Consider the following 18,690-nt stretch of genomic DNA (forward strand, 5'->3'; position numbering starts at 1 on the left):
GGTACTTCATGGGATGTTTAGCTCTAAAATATGGGCTCTTCATCAGGACATAAGCACAGTTTACCAAGTCAGTAATATTCCTAGGATATCAAAGTCAACAACACAGACATAAGACTTGTAGTAGAGCATAGTGTTTATTAAGTAAATATGTATACTATTTTGAACAGATATTAGTTGCTCACAATTGGATAACCATTTAACATAGGATATCACATAGCATGGGACTACAGAAAAGAGATAGAAATAAAAAAAAACAAAGCCTCAGAATTTGGGAAAACTGCATGATAGAACAGGTTTCCCCCCTGTGTTGCAATTCTATGGTATTTTAAATTTCATCAAGAAAAATATCTAGGGCCCTGACACACTGCTCATGCCACAACAAAAGCACATCTGGATATACATATACACAAAGTGGTGTTGAAAAAGCAGGGGCCAGGGATCACTTGTTATCACACACAAAGTTGGATGTAACAGTCAACTTCTGAAGCAATATTTCCAATAAACTGACTATGCTTAAGAATAACTACAAACTTAACTTGCAAGCAAAGCAGTATAACCCACCCACCCTCTCCCATCAAGGGACTCTCAAATTTTGTATGGCCCTTTCCCATGCAGACAGTGGAGGTCTGTCTTCAGCCTCATCTTCCCCTCATGGATGAGGATTAGTGTCTTCTTCAGCCCAAGAGGAACCAGAGTGATCTTGTCCAGGGGGCAGAAAGCATGGAATGTTCTCTCTTCAGTGGTCAAAAGAAGCATGCTGAGAAAATAAAGGGGGGGTGAGAATGGTTAACTTAAATGCTTGGCTAGAGTTCTTTCATTAGATAATCTATGCTGAGGAAGACAGAAAGAAGGATTGTACCTGAGAACCATCCATCTAGCTCAGTAATATACAGATCCTAGTAGACACTGGTTTTACAAACCAATGAGTTCTACATGTGTAATTTCCTCAACTTGATAATACTTCAAGTCTTCATTTCAAGTAGAGACTATATTTCTAGTGTCTTTCCCTTATGAAGGAGAGGCCCAGAATCCTTCAAAATGCAAAATAATAAAAGCTATAGAATATCTCAACTTTTAATACTGCTTCTCTCTTTGCCTGTAAACCCAAGAGTGGACCTTTACTAAATGATAATGTTCTGTAATGGGGCCCATGACATTATTCTATAGCTGCATAAAATTTTCTGAGGATTCCAGGCCCGGTAATTTTTAAATCAAGGTTTCCAGATGATTGAGAAGCACCTATGGGTGACATTGTTGATTGGTGATATGATGCTGCCAATACTTGTTGTGACACCACTGATGCTTGAAGTGATGTTGCCGATGCTTGACATGGTGGTGCAGATTCTTGATGTGACACTGCCAATGATTGACATCGAGGTGCAGATACTTGATGTGTCACTACAGATGCTTGACAGTAATCATGGACATGCCCCTGGGTTACAGACTTCTAAAAATCCAGAACACCCACACAAACATGTGTATATCATCTAGCCTATATTTAGATCTACCTTGCACAGATACTTTTCACTTTCTGGGACCACTGAATTGCAATGTATGGAGTAGGCTAAACCAAGTAAAGGAAGCAATCCAACTTCCTTTGAAAATGAAATGTCCTTTCAGTTATAAAAGTAAACTGAATTTCTATACCTCCTCTTCAATATCTGGGTAAGAAGGTTGTTCATCATGGAAGGATCTACTTATATTCAAATCATAGACCTCTGTCATCATCACTCATCGGCCACAGAGTTGAGCAAACCTTTCCCCAAAAAGTGGACACTGGTATTGATAAGTTCTCCTTGGCTGCATTTGTAAGTACACAAAGTAACAAAGATCTGCTGTTAGTCAATGCTTTTCCTTAATGTACAAAACACAGTGAACATGGGGAGGGATTGCTTACCCAAGCCCTGAAGAAACTCCAGACATATAGATGTTACACGGGGCCCTGCTAAGACCTGCCGGCGCTATCACCTCCTGTACATAACCAGATTGCAGACCCATTACTCATTATTATAAGAATTAAAAAGTCATATCTACACTGAGAATTTCATTGTGTACTAATTCAAAAAGAAAAAAACAAAACATTTTAGTTTAAAAACTTTTTTAAAAAGGATAAATGTATTCACATAAATTTTCTTCTAAATAGTTCAATGAAATTTCATGGTACTCCAAAAAAAAAATCCCTGCAAGGCAAGAAGGCCTTTTCAAATACAAAGATGCCAAGACTCAGGAATTTGCCATTGTCACATTGCTGGGGCTAAACTGAAACATCCATCTTTTAGGTTTTATTTTATGACGATTGCCTGGGGAATTGGGGGTGGAATATCTGCGTTTTGGATCAGTAAGAGATACAAACAATTCTGCATAACTGATACAAACTCACTTCCTTCCTTGATCATCCTGTATATTTAAGAATCCTGCCTTTTAGAAAATCATTATCCAAATACATGGTTATATCCACAATCACAGATAGAAGAAATGAAGGCCAGCAGAAGAAAAGAAACTAGCTTATGCTGCTGTTTGCTGAGGAGAAGGTTGGGATAAGTCTTCAAAAGAGCTGCTCTCTCTTGAGATTTGCCCACACATGAGGAAAATCAGGACCAGTAGAAATCCAGTATTTTCATTGCAGCTCAACTTACTTCAATTATTCTCTGAAGGACAAAACATTCTTGTATATTTGAAAAGCTAGTAGATTAGAAACTATAAAGTTAACCTGGGAAAAGTGAATTTAAGCTCGACAATGTTAGAGGTGCAAAAAATGCACTTTGAAAAACTTTCAGATGTACCTCAGCATCATGGACCTGCAAATCTGTGCGTACTGTGGGTTCTACCACAGCTTCTGGGCGCACAGCCTGTAATGGTGTGGTTGGACAAGATGGGGCAGCCTCAGGTGCCTTCTGATGTCCTTGTTCTTGACCCACAACGACTTCTTGGAACTTAGGGTCTTTTTTGTCTTCTGTATCTTCTGTTATTATATAGAAATCATCATCTGAATAAGCATCATGACGTGCAGAATATTCATCAATTACATGTTCCTTAGGATTGGATATCTTTGCCTCTACCAAGGGTTTCTTCACATCCTCTTCAGTGCATTCTCCTTGTTCTGGAGAGGCCTGTGCATCTTGGTTGTCATTTAGGAGGAACTCTGGACCTACTTCAAATTCTCTGTCTTGGGGCTCTAGCATATATTTTGGATCTATCACATACCCCTGTCCATTTGTAGGGGCTAAGGAAGAAAGCACAGAGAAGATTGTGACAAAACAGTAAAATGTGCCAAAAACTGGAAAAAAGCAAGTGAATAATAATTCTTTTGAATTCTTCCTATTGGAAGAAGGAGAATCTGCACATTTCTAATTGGGATTTCTAGAATGTACAAGACTAGGGATTGACTGAATCTGTGAAGAGAAACTTACCTTTATTGCTCTGAAATCATCATCTCCAAAAGTTTACAGAAAACCGGCAAAGTTAGACTTGACATCTGTTATTTCACACCATTATAACCTGAGCACTGTCTTTATTTTAAACCTTGTTATGACCTTGAAGGTCATCCCATTTCTTTAGACCACATCCAAATAGCTAATTGTGCCTACATGATACTGGTGTTGTTGATGAAATATCTATAGATGAAGAACTTGTGCTTGTCCTCATGCCAGCGCTTATGCTTGTGGCTGCACTTAAGACTGGGGTTATGCTTGAGTGAGAGGATGTCCGGACCTGAACTAATTCAAATGGCAATCGCTGAGTGGCTGCTTGAACTTCTACAATCTCAACCTGAATTTCCAATAGAAGATAACACATTTCACTTACAAGATAGAATAAGACAGGCATACTAGGAAAAACAGGCAGACCTGCCACAAACCTTAGACATACCTCACAATATACTTCAGTAATTGAAGAATGACACAAAATCTTCACACACACACACACACACACACACACACCTACACATCCTTAAAAATATTGTTGGGGTACTAAGCCTCAAAGAGTAAGTGGCCACTGATGGGTTTTCCCAGATTTCCTAACATGTAAGGTAGGCTTCAAACACAATAAATGCCAAGTATGAGATAATGTTTTAGGCAGATTAAATGGAAAATATCAGTAAGAGTATTTTGCCTGTAAGAAAAAAAGGAATTGTAGGACACTAGAATTTCTAGGGTTAAGGCTATAGAGCAAGTTAGGAGAATAAAAGAATCAAACGATGTCAGTTTTCCCTAAGCCTGCTTATGTTTTAGTCAAATGTTATTTTAAACCATTTGTAGATGCTCAACTTAGGGTCAGGATAAGCACAAGGACTATTCTAAGCATGGCAGTTACTTACAGTAAGGAAAACAATAACAGAAACTGTCATGCTCATAAGACACTTATTGAAATGAAAGTCTTTCTATATTGATAACACATATTAACTAAATAATAACATAACAAGAATAAAGACCCCAATGGTTCTCTGGGTGACTGCCAATGTACATACTTCTGTGCCTGCTTCAGGACACTCCTCCACATTCACAACTTCAGCCTGAGCATCTGCTTGCATTTCGTTCCTACGGTGGCGTTTTCGAAACCTTAATAAAGCCATAAAGAAATCATTATTAATATGTCTTTTGTGTATTGGTCAGGAAGCTTCCTCACTGCTGGATAACTTTCATAGTACTGGAAGTGGATTGAGGAAAGAAATTCATCAACAGGCTTACTAGCTGTGAACACTGTGATCAAGGATAATGCTTAGCATGGCAAGACATGCCCATGTTTACAATCATGGCATTACAATGTTATGGGTGCAACCAACCAATTTCTGACTGGATTGATGGCCACACCACAGGAGAAAATCCATAGGAACTGATCTGTGAAACATTAGGAAGAGAAGTTGGAGATAATATGACCTAAATACATTGTGTGAAATTCTTAAAGAATGAATAAAATCATATTAAAATTAACATTGTATAATGATATGTATGCATGGAAATACCATAGGTAAACCCACTACTTTGTATGTCTAACTTTAAAATGTCCTGTGTCCTAGGATTAGAGGTGTGATTCCATGGAAAAACACTTAGCCAACATAGTTTATGTCCTGGTTCTAAATCTTATTCTAGTCTTGCAAAGACAAGAACACAAAAAACAAGGTTTATATTTGGGAGGTCAAGCAACAAGAAACCCACCATCAGTACAAAATATGAGTGGTTGAGGTATAGTAATACGTCTGACTATAAAAAAAAAAATAAACAAACAAGATAACCTAACAGTAAATGTGCTAAGTGATATTTATGAGATTCTGATGGTATAAAGAAGAGTTAAAACAGGAAAAGCCAGTTAATGAGTTATTGAAGCCATCTGCATATATTATTTGGGCATGAAATGTACAATTTTTACTCTTACTGGTTTGAGTTTCAGTGTGAAATAATTTAAACATAAGCATATTATTTACAATAGTTAACACTTAGAGAAAATTCTAATATAACACACATACACATGTATGTGTGTACATATATACAGCACACATTTGATTTCTTTTGAAGGTAGGATCTCACATATCCCAGGCTAGGCTTCAACTCAGTATGTTGTCAAGGAAGATATTAGAATTTTATTTTGGGGCTGGAGGAGTGACTCAGCAGTTAAGAATACTGACTTCTCTTTCAGAGGCCCTAGATTCAATTCCCAGCTCCCTCAATGGAAGCCTACACCTCTCTGTAACTCCAGTTCCAGAGTATCTCACACCCCTTTCCAGCTGCTGTTTGCACTGGAAATATGTGGCACACAGACATACATGTAGGCAAAATACACAGACAATGATTGTCTTTAAATTGCTCTACGTGCAACCACCTCTCAACTCAGATATCACAGGCATATGCTGCTATGTTTATGCTAGGCAAGCAATCTGTCAACTGAGCTACATTCCCTGCCAGTGGAGAAATCTTTTTTTTTTTTTTTTTTTAAATGACAAAACACACATTTCAAACACTTCAATTAAAGCTTTCAATTCAAGGATTTCTGGTCCATTCAGATCATAAGATGATTATAATGATTTTAGTTCCCTTTGCATTTTTAGCCCTTTCATATTTACATATTTCTTTATATGCTGGTGACTGACTCTGGGCAAGCACTAAGATAAATCTCCAAGCCCAAGACAGTTTGAGAACATTTTCATAGCTCAGAAAAGGTATTCCACTGTTCTAGCTACCATTCCTCTCTGTTCCCATCCACTCTGCACATAATACCTGGCCAGAGGAAACCTCTAATCCACCTTCTGCCTCTGTTGAGTTCCCTGTTGTGAATTTACAGATGAGCAAAATTCAGTTTGTCTAGGCAGGCTTCACAGCCGGTAGGCTTGGTGGCCAGCAGGCTTCGGACAGAGCCTTCACAGGCTTCTGATTGTAAGCACTGGGTCTTAATGAACAACCATACAATACTCAGATTCCTCCTTGTTTTCAATTGAAACCAGTCACTGAAATTTAAACACTTCACGTCATCCTGGACTTTTTCTTAACCCCAAGCCTTGGCTGCAAATTATTGTTACTTTTTATCCATCTGTTCCCAATCGTGCATTTTTTTAAGGTAGTAAGTAACCTGGGACCTCTGGCTCTCCCATGTACTTCAGATGTTAATCTATCTTTCACCTTAAATTTACTTGGCTTGACAGAACTGTCTTAAAGAAAAGCTTGGGTTTCTTTTGAAAGCATAAGGCAAATTTTTGCCTTCGAATTGCCTTACAGGCTGTGCATGGTGGCCCACTCATGTAACCCCGGAACATGGGAGGCAGAGGCAGGAGGATCTCTGTTAGGTGGAGGCCAGCCTGCTTTATATAGTGAGTTTCTGGAAAGCCAGAAAATCTCTCTCTCTCTCTCTCTCTCTCTCTCTCTCTCTCTCTCTCTCTCTCTCTCTCTCTCTCTCTCTCTCTCTCTCTCGCTGTCTAGCTCTCTATCACTTTCTCTTGCACTCAGGCTTTCTCCTCGAGCCTCTCTCCCCATTCTCCCTCTTCCTTTCCCTTTCACTTTCCTTCTTTCTTCCTCTTGCCCCTCCCTTTCCCCTCCACTATCACACACACAAACTGACAAACAAATAATGTGACCTGCACTAGTCATCTAGTCATCTTTACACCTGACATCAAGTGAACCTTTTGCTCCATTGTCCTGTGTTGATGGAGCAGGATAGAGGCCACTGCTGCATCATTAGGGAACAACCTCAGATGTATATTATGTGCTCCTTTCTGTCACTTTTTTCTACGACCATTATTGGATTAATCTAGGAAATGATGCAACAGACAGTAGTTAAACGATTCCTTCCATACATTAAAATATACAGATCTGGAAACTGGAAGTGGTATTGGTGGTGGTCTACTCAAACACACATACAGATGTATGTATGTATGTAGGTAGGTATGTAGGTAGGTAGGCAGGTAGGTAGGTGAGAGAAAAATAGACAGAAAGGCAAGGAAAATTCTGTAGTTTTAAACATAATTTGAGCATGTTAAATATTAAAAATTAAATACCATTTATCCGTGTTTATTCTGTTGGAAGACAATAAATTATATTAAATGATATGGTATGTTCAGAACAGCTAATTGGTCATTTTAAAATTCTTAATCTTTCTTATTTTGGCTTTATTTAGCAAAAGAAAAAACTTGATTCAGCTCTGCATTATTTACAGCCATGATACCTCTTACCTATGGTGTTGTATAGTACTGTCATCAACGGAATCATCAACTACACCATTTGTTTGAATGTTAACTGGTTGTGCCTGCAAAAAATTAGCATCATCAGTTGTCACCATTTTAGCATCTCTGAGAATCAAATCTACAGCTTTGTACAGAGAAGAGTTACACCTTCTTTTAACCCCCTAAGTGGCATTAAATGTACCTATGTACTAGAAAAAATTGACATTTCTAACATGCATTATATATTCAAGTTATAACAAATCCAAGTGTCACGTTGGTGTGAAAAAGATGCTAGGTTTACAGGTATAAAAACAAATTATGCACATACAGTGTTTTAGTCCAACACTAGTAGATCTAGGAATTTCACTTTGATTCAAGTTCACTGCTTGCTATTTTACACCAGCACACTATAAAGACTCCTCTGACTGCTATCTCTGTTCTCTTTAATTTTTGTTCCAAAATATCGATTGGTATAGAAACAATATCCTAGAGGCACAGAGAGAAAAACTGGAGGAAATCACAAATAGACTTTCTGGTGCCATGATGGAGACTAGTGGAATATGGGTGGGACAAGCAAAGTTTGTTTTCTCTTTCTCAGAAGAGGAAACAGATCTTGGGGCTGAGTCATCCTGTATCTTAGAAGTCTACATTCTTGTGGCAGAAGATGAAACTCAGATCCCAGAGGGTTAGTATGAAGGAAGAGTGAATGAGTCAATCAAATCAGACAACTTCCTTCAGTCTTCTCCTCTATACAGCTTTCCTCACTCTCTGCAATATGGAAAAGTGGTTTCTTCTAAAATTGAATCTAGGAGTGATCTACTATGGCATCACAATAGAAACATGGTCCACAGCCAAACAGAGCACTTTATCTAGGCTGCTAACACTACCCAGTATACAATGTTCTACTTATCCCTGTCTCCATTCACTCCAAATCCTGGAGTTTCCATCCCCATGACTAAAATCAATCCAGATTCCTGCCATTCACATCTGGTTATCTCCATTCTTGTTTCTTTATACTTCATGTTCCACATACAAAGCAGCCTAGGGATTTCAGTCCAGATCATAGTCTGCTTAGCATAAATTCTGTATGTATTACTACAGTGAGCAAAGTTCTGCACAATCTATCACTTTCCTGTCTCCACCATCCCCTTCACTCTTTCCCTTATTTGAGTCACATAACCAATTTTATTCCTTCAAACTCTCCAAATTGAGGTCAGTGCACTCTCTGTATAGACTGCCTTTGTTAGCCTTGGGGGTACCCTATTCAAAACACAAATCACCAGCTCATTTTCTCGTGACACCTTTTATCAGTGCCTTGTCTGTTGGCTGCCTGTATGTGATTCCCTGGTACTTACCGCAGTATCTAGGACATGAAAAGTATTTCATGTCATTGAAAATACAAACTAAACGATTTTCAATCTAACACATGCATTTTAATAACTAGTTTTTCCTTTGACCTGTAAAAAGCCTTTACAATCAAGTACCTAAGGTTTTGAGGGAGGGAGGACATGAAAATTCACTTTATAAAACTAATATACAAGTTGTTCTTTCCTTGCTGAATACTAAATGTATGTACACTGATGTCTACTAGCTGAAAGTGAAAATGATGTGCCCATCAATAGGAGAGATATATACAGCATACTCACTGACTCATCCGGCGTATGTAGAACAGTAATGTTTCCCACAACATAGTACTTTTCCTCCCATAACAGCCTTGGAGAAGAAGACCAAATCTTTCTACTATTAGGACCATAGTTTCCGAAAAATACAAATGACTCTAAGGGTGACAGACATAATGGCAATTAAACCAGAAGCTATCCTGGCTAAGCAAGCAGGCAGACAACTTCCACATCACAATGCTGTATGTCACCTCACTGGCATTTTTCAAGATTCTGAGCCATGGGCTTCTCTTTATCTTCCTTCCCTTCCAGCTAAGATCCCCAGATTCCCCACATGGTCACCGCTAATGTATGAGGCATGCATACTGAAAATCAAAGGTGTGATTTTTGTGCTGATGTCAATCTTTTTCTTTTGACCTATGGATTCTTGATTTAGTCTCTAAAAGAAATTGTGTGTGTGTGTGTGTGTGTGTGTGTGTGTATGTGTGTGTTCATGCATCTGCCCAAGTGATTTTTAATGATATTTCACCTTTAACTTTCAAGAAAAAATAGGAGAAATATTTTAACACGCATTTGGGTACATGAAGCACAGAGTATTATACCTTATCTCTGATTAACTCAGATATTTTATGGGTCAATTTTAATTTTGTATCTTGATTTTTCAGCTTTTACTTCCTTAACCCTCAAAAACTAGGTCCCATAGCACACTTGACATAAATGTTATCTATTGAAAATTTTAGGTGAAATGACTTCTTTCCCCAGGTCAATATATAGAGATTTAGAGTTTATATTCTATATATTGTCCCTTGATATGATGTTAGAATTCTAGACTCCAGGGAATCTAATTTGTGGTATGGTTTACAAACTACAAATCCATCTGTAACTTATTCAAGTCATTCATGGAGCTCCCTTTAAGCTATTCAGTGCATTAAACTTTTTTTTGGATTAGGTTTTTAAAATTATTTTGTTTTGTCAGAGGAGACATCCACATCCTCTACCAACATAATCATCTATGTTTCTATATGACCCCACCTTATAAATTTCAGTATTTTTAAATATCTAATGTAGCCAGAAATTGTGAGTGTAGCGGTATCAGGTATTTTACAAATGACAGTAATACAGAAATAAGTATGCTAGCAATCAGAGAATACAGCACTCATGAACATCATGTAAGTATCATCATCTGGGTTGCTTACCATCATAAGAATCCTGTAGGTACAAGATGAATTTCACATACTCATATATATATTTCCCTTGGTACATGGCCCTGTAACAATATGTGTCCTGGCCACTCTGACCTACATTTCGTTTTCTTATATAACAGCAAAATTCGATTAGGCTTCCCACTAAAGAGAGCAAGATACAAGTAAAGTTATGTAGTCTGATGGAATATTTCAGACAATAATAGTCTTCCTTAGTCAAGACAATATTTTAAAGAACACAATTTTCTTTCCATAAATGCTGGTACTCAGAAGAGATATCATCCTTCTATCCATAAAATAGGGCACTAGCTGGAACACAATACACTAGAATTTATATAGCACTACTAAAATTAGAGAAAGGCTGCTGTAATTATGTTTTATTGTAAAGAATAAGACAGGGTGGGATAATTTCTCAATTAAATAATTTTATTGACTCTTTTAGAGTTTCATGCATGCATGTGATATATTTTGATCATGTTCATGTCCCATTCCCTCCAACTTAGCTCAGATCCAGCTCCAAATCTCTACTCAGTCCTTCCTAACTTTGTGTCCCCCAAAATACACAATTCCCATGTGTACTACCCATATCCTTCCACTAGAGCAACAGTTCTCAGTCCTTTGGGGGTAGAACAACTCTTTCATGGGAGTCACCTAAGACCATGTACATATCAGATATTTATATTACCATTCATAACAATAGCAAAAGTACAGTTATGAGGTAGCAATGAAAATAAATTTATGGTGGGTGGTTACCGCAGCATGAGAGACTGTATTAAAGGGTCTCAGCATTAGGAAGGTTAAGAATCACTGCTAGGGGCTACATCCTTAGAGGTAACCCACTCTTCCTCCCTCAGCATCCATCAGCTCTCTTGAACTCTTCCACCGAGTGGGAGGGCTCCTCATCTGAGAGTAAGGACCCATTGAGCTCCTCCATACTTCTCCAGAGGAAATAATTTTTAAGTGTGAGAAATGTAGTATTTGAAATTATAGGCTATTAACTTAAAAAAATATATTATCAGCAACTACACTGATTGTTTTTTTCAAAAACAACTAAGGTGTAAGAGAGCAAGGATTTGTTCAGCTAAGTATTACTTTTCACACACAATTCAAAAATTAAATTAAAAAAGAAAACAAAACCATGTATACATACCTATATTTGCCAATGGAAGATTAAGAATGATCTTCTCAGATATGTCATCCTTTTGTTCATCATGAACAAGATTTAACAGACTCGTCCCAATAATATCTTCCTAGGGAGCAGGAGAAAGAACAGATTTTGCTTTCAATACTAATACCATTATTCTGCCCTGTATCCTTGCCATAGGTGTTTAGTGCTGCCCATGCCATTTATAGCTATAGGTGCAGTGCTTCAGGCAGTTTGCATTACCCTCTAGCAATTACTCCACATTACAATCCATTCTGTCCACAGTTTTCCTGTGCATTATCTCCCTCAAGCAGTTGGATCCTTCCCTACCCATCTCAGAGACCACAGATGCTGTAATCCTCACCCTATCTTGTTTCCCTCTTTGCTATGAGACTCGAAAAAATTCTCAGCTCCTCACCCATAATGTTGTCTCCAGTCTTGAACCAAGCAAGTGAATCTGGATGGAAAAAACCCACACAACTGTGCCACACAACCATGCCACACAACTGTGCCACACCACTGTGCCACAGAAGCATGCCACACAACCGAGCCACACAACCAGTGACTATTCAACTCTGACAGAAAGCCTTTCCACTGACTCCGCACTTTCTTACTTTTCAATGTGAATCCTTTCTTTTTTGCACCTTCCTCATACTTTCAAGTCCCAAGCCCTCTCTTGATTATAATTTATCCTTGTTTATTTTTATGGAAAAATTTCAACCCTTTCCCCTGTACCACAAAGGGACACTTATTTTTTCAATAAAAATATTTTCATTGGTCCATTTATAAAATGGAATGCCCTGAGTCCAAGACCATCCTGAGGCTACATAAGTAGTTTTGGGGCGGGGTGAAATATAGAATGCTACCTTACCTTCCCAAGAAAAAAAGGAAGAAAGAATGAAAAAAAAGAGAAAGAAAGCCATAGTGAAACCCAATTATTTTGTGTGTTAATTTTTTAAAGGAGTTTGACAAAAAGTTAAAAATTAAAAATTCAACAAATTTGATGTGAAATATAAAGTACCAAGAGGTGTTACCTATTCTTCCATTGGTCGAAGAGAGGTGGTATCATTATAAAAAGAATCATTGGGCTGGAGACTAGCTCAGTAGGTGTATGCTCACCTGATATTGACAAGGCCTTTCTTTAAATCAAGAATGAAAATACAAGCACTCAGTCCTTACAAAAGAAGTCAGGCATTAACCCTACTCAGTGCCATTTTCTGAGACTCTTAACAAGAAGCATGTTTTATTTTTCTGACAGACATTTCATCTTAGACACACATGAGAGAAGTGGATAGGGTGAGGGAAGAGTAAGAACTTTTGCCTGAATCCCAGCTTGTTTTTATTGACTAAACACTGAAACTAGTAGAGAAGATGATGTCACAGAGTCATAGCTGAACACCAATGACTTATATGAGGATAAAAAGAACTAACTTATGAACAACAATCCAGAATGACCCATTTCCCCAAAAGCTGCAAGAACTTACTGGACGATAGCCAAGAAGAGGTGTCACATTCTGGGATACAAAAACAACTTTTCCTTCTATGTTCAGTACAATTGAAATATTTTCAAAAGACTAATAAAGACAGAATAATAACATAATTAAATAGTGGAACAATAATAAAATAATAGCTTTATTTCTAAGTGTATAAATTATTATAATAGAACACAGAAAATGTATTGCATTTCTTACATATCCATAAAGTAGGGACATCCTTAATTAAAATTCTATTATTATGCCTCCTACACAGAATCTACTTCATCTTAAGCATGAGATATTTATCAATGATGTGCCACTTGGACAAACATATTTCAGTGTACCCAAAATCAATAACTAAACTTTCTATCACACACTAGAAATATTCATCTCTTAGTGTAGATGGTCACACTTTAAACATGTTTAGTATTTGAATGCTAAAAGTTTTTAAAGACACATTCATTTACACTGAGCCTAGTGTTCGACTTAAACATATAGTTAGTGTCGTCACTTTTCTAATGTATAATGGTGTGAAGTCAGGTTTCCGAGAAGGTGACATTTAGAGCATGTGAAATACCAAAATGTTGTCCAGAGCAAGGAGATGTGGATACATGTGTGCCTGCCTTAGTATCACCTCTAAGAAGAGGACAAATAAAGCGGGGCTCTTCTAGGAATTACTGCTAATGCAATGTCTGCATTCATTTAAATTTAGAATTGCGATCCAGACACCACTTGTGTGATCCTCAACAACTCCAATATTTATTTCAAAGCAGTACTTCCTTACCCTATTCTGCAATAAAATGATTATTTTAAGAAACAAGCTCATAGAATTCATACAAATAGAGAGTTGCAAGTAACAGTACCTCATTGTAAACACAAAATGTCAATCAGTCCTTTGAAAGGAGCAATGCTGGTGATAAATCTCCGATAAAGTAAATTGTATCATAATGAGCACAAACATTTTAAAAATATTTTTATTTTGTGTGTATGAGTGTTTTTCCCTGCATATGTGTCTGTGTACCATGTGTGTACCTGGTACCCATACAGGCCAGAAGAAGGCATCAGATCCTTTGGAGCTGGAACTACAGACCATTGTGAGCTACAGTGTGAGTGCTGAGAATTAAATCCACATCCTCTGCTAGAGTAGCAAGTACTCATAGATGATCATGCATATCTGCATACCATAATCATTAATGAAACGAACCATTAGTTTCAAATATTCTCTTATTACCTGCTGTGGTTTGGAACTGGTTTGAGTTTATCCTCACCCAAAGGTTCATGCAAGAGGAGATATTTGTAGCACATAAATATCAACTGACCACCTCCTAGAATCATTGTGTTAATCAAAAATTTTATGGTACTTTTGCTGAGTATTGAATTAAGGATTACCCACATGCTAGACAAGTGCTGTTATTGAGCTAACAACCCCCAGCTCAATTGAAAAACAAAAACTTCAATTTTTTTCATGAGTCAAACTATCAAATCAATGTGTCCCTGTTTCCACAGGCCGTAAAATTATTAGTTTTCCCATTTTTGTGCTTAAAAACAGCTGTGATCATACTTATGACATATTTGTGCCATAAAAAATCTTCTCTAAGAAAAGGTTTTCCAGGGAAGTTACTAATACCAGACAGAAGCTAAAAGGTTGTAGACTAGTGACTCTCACAGTTTCACAGCACACAGCCTCCACTTTTGCCTACACTCATATCTGCAGTTGATAGTCAGCTTCTAGAATAGTTTAAATATGCATTTGGTTTAATAAAGTATTGACAGATTTCAAATGAGATATTCTGAAGCCTCTTCATAACACAAATTTCAATATATGATACCTACCTACCTTGTTTTTTTTTAAATAAAAGTGCTTGATAGGATAAAAGATGCCTTCTTGTGGCTTAGGTTTCCATCTAGGAGTGTGTATTGTTATAATATTTGCTTTCTTATTGTTTGAAAACTTGTTCTTTCCAGCTGTGCTTTGAAATGTGATGTAGTGCATCTTGCATTTTATGTGATCGACATGTAAGTGTAAACAACAAATTAAAAGACCCTTACCTGAAGAACCGTCTTATGGTATTCTTCATAGGTATTAAAAACAGGAACTGTGTTTTGTTCATAACTTGTTTGTACATTGAACATTCCTTTGAATAAAAGAAATAACAGGTGTTAAATTGAGATAACTATTGATATTAGAATTCTCAGCTCATAATTTAGAGAAATACTTTGTTAGTTTGGCAGGGGGTGCTTATGTGTTCTATTACTCATGTGTAGAGATTCAAAGACAACTTTGGTGGGTTGATTCTCTCCTTCCATCTTTATGTGGGCTCTGTGAAAGTGATGAGAACAGGGTGTGTGTAGAACTCATGAAGTAGGGTGCTAGCAGCTATAGGCATTTTGAAGAGGGTTGAAGAAGAAATGCATTGTGAGGGAGTGGGCACGGCCTAGAAAATATTTTGAAAAGTTTAGCCACAAAGAGTGCATAGAATCAGGGAAATGGACCTAAGTCAAACCTCTTTGAGAAGACAGAGAGGCAATAACAGGCTGTTCTCTAGGTCTCTTTCTAGATGATTCATATCCAAGTCTGTTCATCAGTTTCTGAATTCTATTCTTCAGTTTCTGAATTCTCTTCAGCAAATTGCGTAGATCTTCATGAGTTATCCTCTGGCATGGATTAGACGTACCACTAATTTACAGAGAAGTAAACATGAGCTTTATGTATGGTAAAGCTGAAGCTAATTACTGATATGGTGCCCCAATAGGAGGACTAAGACGAGAGAAAGACAGATCTTTTTCATTCCTATAACATCCAAGGTCTTAATTATACACAATAACTACTTTGGCAGGATATGTCAGAAAATGGCCTTAATCCCAGTACTCAGATGAGATGGCAGAAGGATTGTGGATTTGATGCAAGTCTTGGGCTAAATATCATGAGCTAGTTTCCAAAATAAATGATAAATGAACAAGCAAACAAATAAGATCTATTTCTATTAAAACAATGAAATGAAAGTCAATGTTCCCACCCTTTGACTGTGAGGCTGTTAAAAGTAAAAACCAATCCATTTCCATGTCTTCCCAGTACAGCCTAATACAATGTCTGGCGTTGTTTAGCAATCACATAAATTAAACCTGAATTAGTTTCAGTGAAATGGGAAGACTTAGCTTTCCTTCTGTTCTCACCTGCTTTAACAGTAATTCTGACTAGGTCTTCCAATAAAACTGGAAGAATAGAAAACCCACAAAAGAGACCAATCTACCCTCAGCTTCCCTGAGAAAGTTTGTCTACATCTGAAATACCAACAGAGGTCAGAACAGAAAGCTTTGCCAACTGTATTACGAATTCCTACCTCCTCGTTTTTTGTGTATTTCCTCTCCATTTTTCAGTCAGGTAAAAGTGGATTCTAAACCAAATAAGACCATTATTTTACTAAGTAAAAAATTTCTACAATTTATAGCATCTACCTGCTGTAGCCTTCTCATGTCTATCAAACTATATGCCTGATAAGCATCCTATGTCTATGTTTACATGTATCCAGTAGTTATCTTGAGTCTATCTCCCATCAAAGGATCTCCTACACTGCAGCTGTTCTGAGTCTAACTTCCATTTATGGATTATTTATCCCCTAGCTATCATGTGCCCTTATTCCATCTATGAATCATCTATATTCTAGATAGCCTGTGTCTCTCCGTATCATATTCCCTCTACCTATCATGTGTTTAACTTTCATCTGTCAATTATCTAATAGTTCTCCTGTGTCTACATTATCTCTATTATCTTCCACCAATCAGTCATCTATCTTTCTACACACCTGTGTCTATCATCAATATGTCTATGGCCTATCCTCTGAACAATCTGCTATATGCCTTCTACCCAACTATCATCTATTCCCTAGCAATCCTAACTATGCTGTGTCTATCTTTCAAATTATCTACATTCTAGCTATCCTGTGTCTATCCACTAGGTAGATCTCCTATCTATCTAGTATCTATCCTTTGTCTTCCTCAACTGTGCTGAACCTACCATCCTATTCTATAGCTATCTTGTCTTTATTACACTACCTGTCAGCTATCCTGTAGCTATTCTGAATTCTCTATGCAATACATAGATATTTTTGACTAACAGAAATATCTGTTACTTATCTATCTATCTATCTATCTATCTATCTATCTATCTATCTATCATTCAATTATGTAGCTTTCCTATGTATGTCTTCTATCATCTACTCTCTGGATATATTTTGCTTGTCTTCCATCTATCTATATTCTATCCTCTATCTATCCTGTATCTCTAATTTATCAATGTATGCTTATCATCTAGTTACCCTGAATCTCTGTGAACTCTCTACTCTTTATCTTCTAGCTATCTTCTATCCATAAATCTATCAACTATCCTCTAGCAACCCTAGTTCTATATTTATCCATGTGTCATCTATCTTCTAGCTGTACTGCTTATCTCCTATCTATCTACCTATCTATCATCAATTTCCAAATTCCTTTGGACTCTTCCAGCCATGTATCATTCTATCATCTACCTATCCTGTGCCTATATTCTAGTATCTAACCTCATCTATCTTCTCCTATTCCTGTAGTCTATACCATAATATATCACCTATCCTCTAGTTACTCTGACTCTCTGTAAACCATCAACTATACTCTGCCTATTCTATGCTGGATTCCATCTTATATCAATATCTACTCCTCCAGCTACACTGTGACACTATGGCCATCCATGGTTTCATGTATCTGCTAGCTACCTGCATATCTATCTTCTATCCTATCTATCTATCTATCTACTCTATCTACTCCATTCCATCATCTGTCTCTTAGATAACCTGTGTAATTATGCACATATGATCATTTATCTTCTAGTTCCCCATTCTTATCTATATCTATCTGTCTATTATCTATCTTCTGTCTACCTACCAACTTATTTTACCTACCTATCATCAATCTTCTTTCAACCACTCTCCTGTGTCTGTCTTACATCTCTCTATCATCCATCCTCTAGCTATCCTGTTCCTCTACCATCTGTTTCTATCCTCTAGCTATTCTGCATCTTTTACCACTGATGCATCTTTTATTGTCTAATTGTCCTGAATCTCTGTAAATATCTATCTATCATCTATCTATCTATCTATTCTATCTATCTATCTATCTATTATCATCTAGCTACCTGTGGTACATATTCCCTTCTGAATCATTTATCTTCTAGTTACCCTGAATCCTGCTTATCTTTCATCTATCTATTTATATCTATATCTTTCTATCTACCTACCAACTTATGTACCACCTTATCTATCTCATCTTCTCACTTTCCTGTATTGGACTCACATCTCTTTATCATCTCTCCTCTAGGTTATTCCATCCCTATCTACTATCTAACTGTCATCTAGCTAGCTAGCCTGTGTCACTTTACCATCATGCATCATTATCTCTAGCATCCCTGAATCTCTGTGATCTATCTATCTATCTATCTACTATCTATCCTATTGTCTAGCTGTCCGTTTCTATACTCTTTCTATCTATACATCTCTATCCTCTTTCTATCCTGTATCTCTATAATATTGATATAGCACATATCCTCTAGCTACACTGTATCCCTATAATGGAA

The 18,690-nt window shown here is 37.1% G+C and overlaps 1 protein-coding gene across 1 annotated transcript in view; it reads right to left on the bottom strand.

The window, feature by feature from the left end:
• Positions 1 to 1,515: 1,515 nt before the first annotated feature.
• Positions 1,516 to 18,690, bottom strand: part of LOC143433955 (uncharacterized) — a 21,246-nt gene continuing 4,071 nt past the window's right edge. Inside the window, 11 exon segments of the mRNA XM_076928164.1 lie at positions 1,516 to 1,800; positions 2,784 to 3,223; positions 3,588 to 3,768; positions 4,466 to 4,556; positions 7,655 to 7,728; positions 9,292 to 9,422; positions 10,461 to 10,610; positions 11,617 to 11,716; positions 13,095 to 13,184; positions 15,135 to 15,220; positions 15,590 to 15,762. Of these exon segments, the coding sequence (XP_076784279.1) occupies positions 1,642 to 1,800; positions 2,784 to 3,223; positions 3,588 to 3,768; positions 4,466 to 4,556; positions 7,655 to 7,728; positions 9,292 to 9,422; positions 10,461 to 10,610; positions 11,617 to 11,716; positions 13,095 to 13,184; positions 15,135 to 15,220; positions 15,590 to 15,762 (1,675 nt within the window). The 3' untranslated portion in view covers positions 1,516 to 1,641.

Source organism: Arvicanthis niloticus (assembly GCF_011762505.2).
Source record: "Arvicanthis niloticus isolate mArvNil1 chromosome Y unlocalized genomic scaffold, mArvNil1.pat.X SUPER_Y_unloc_5, whole genome shotgun sequence".
NCBI lineage: Eukaryota > Metazoa > Chordata > Mammalia > Rodentia > Muridae > Arvicanthis > Arvicanthis niloticus.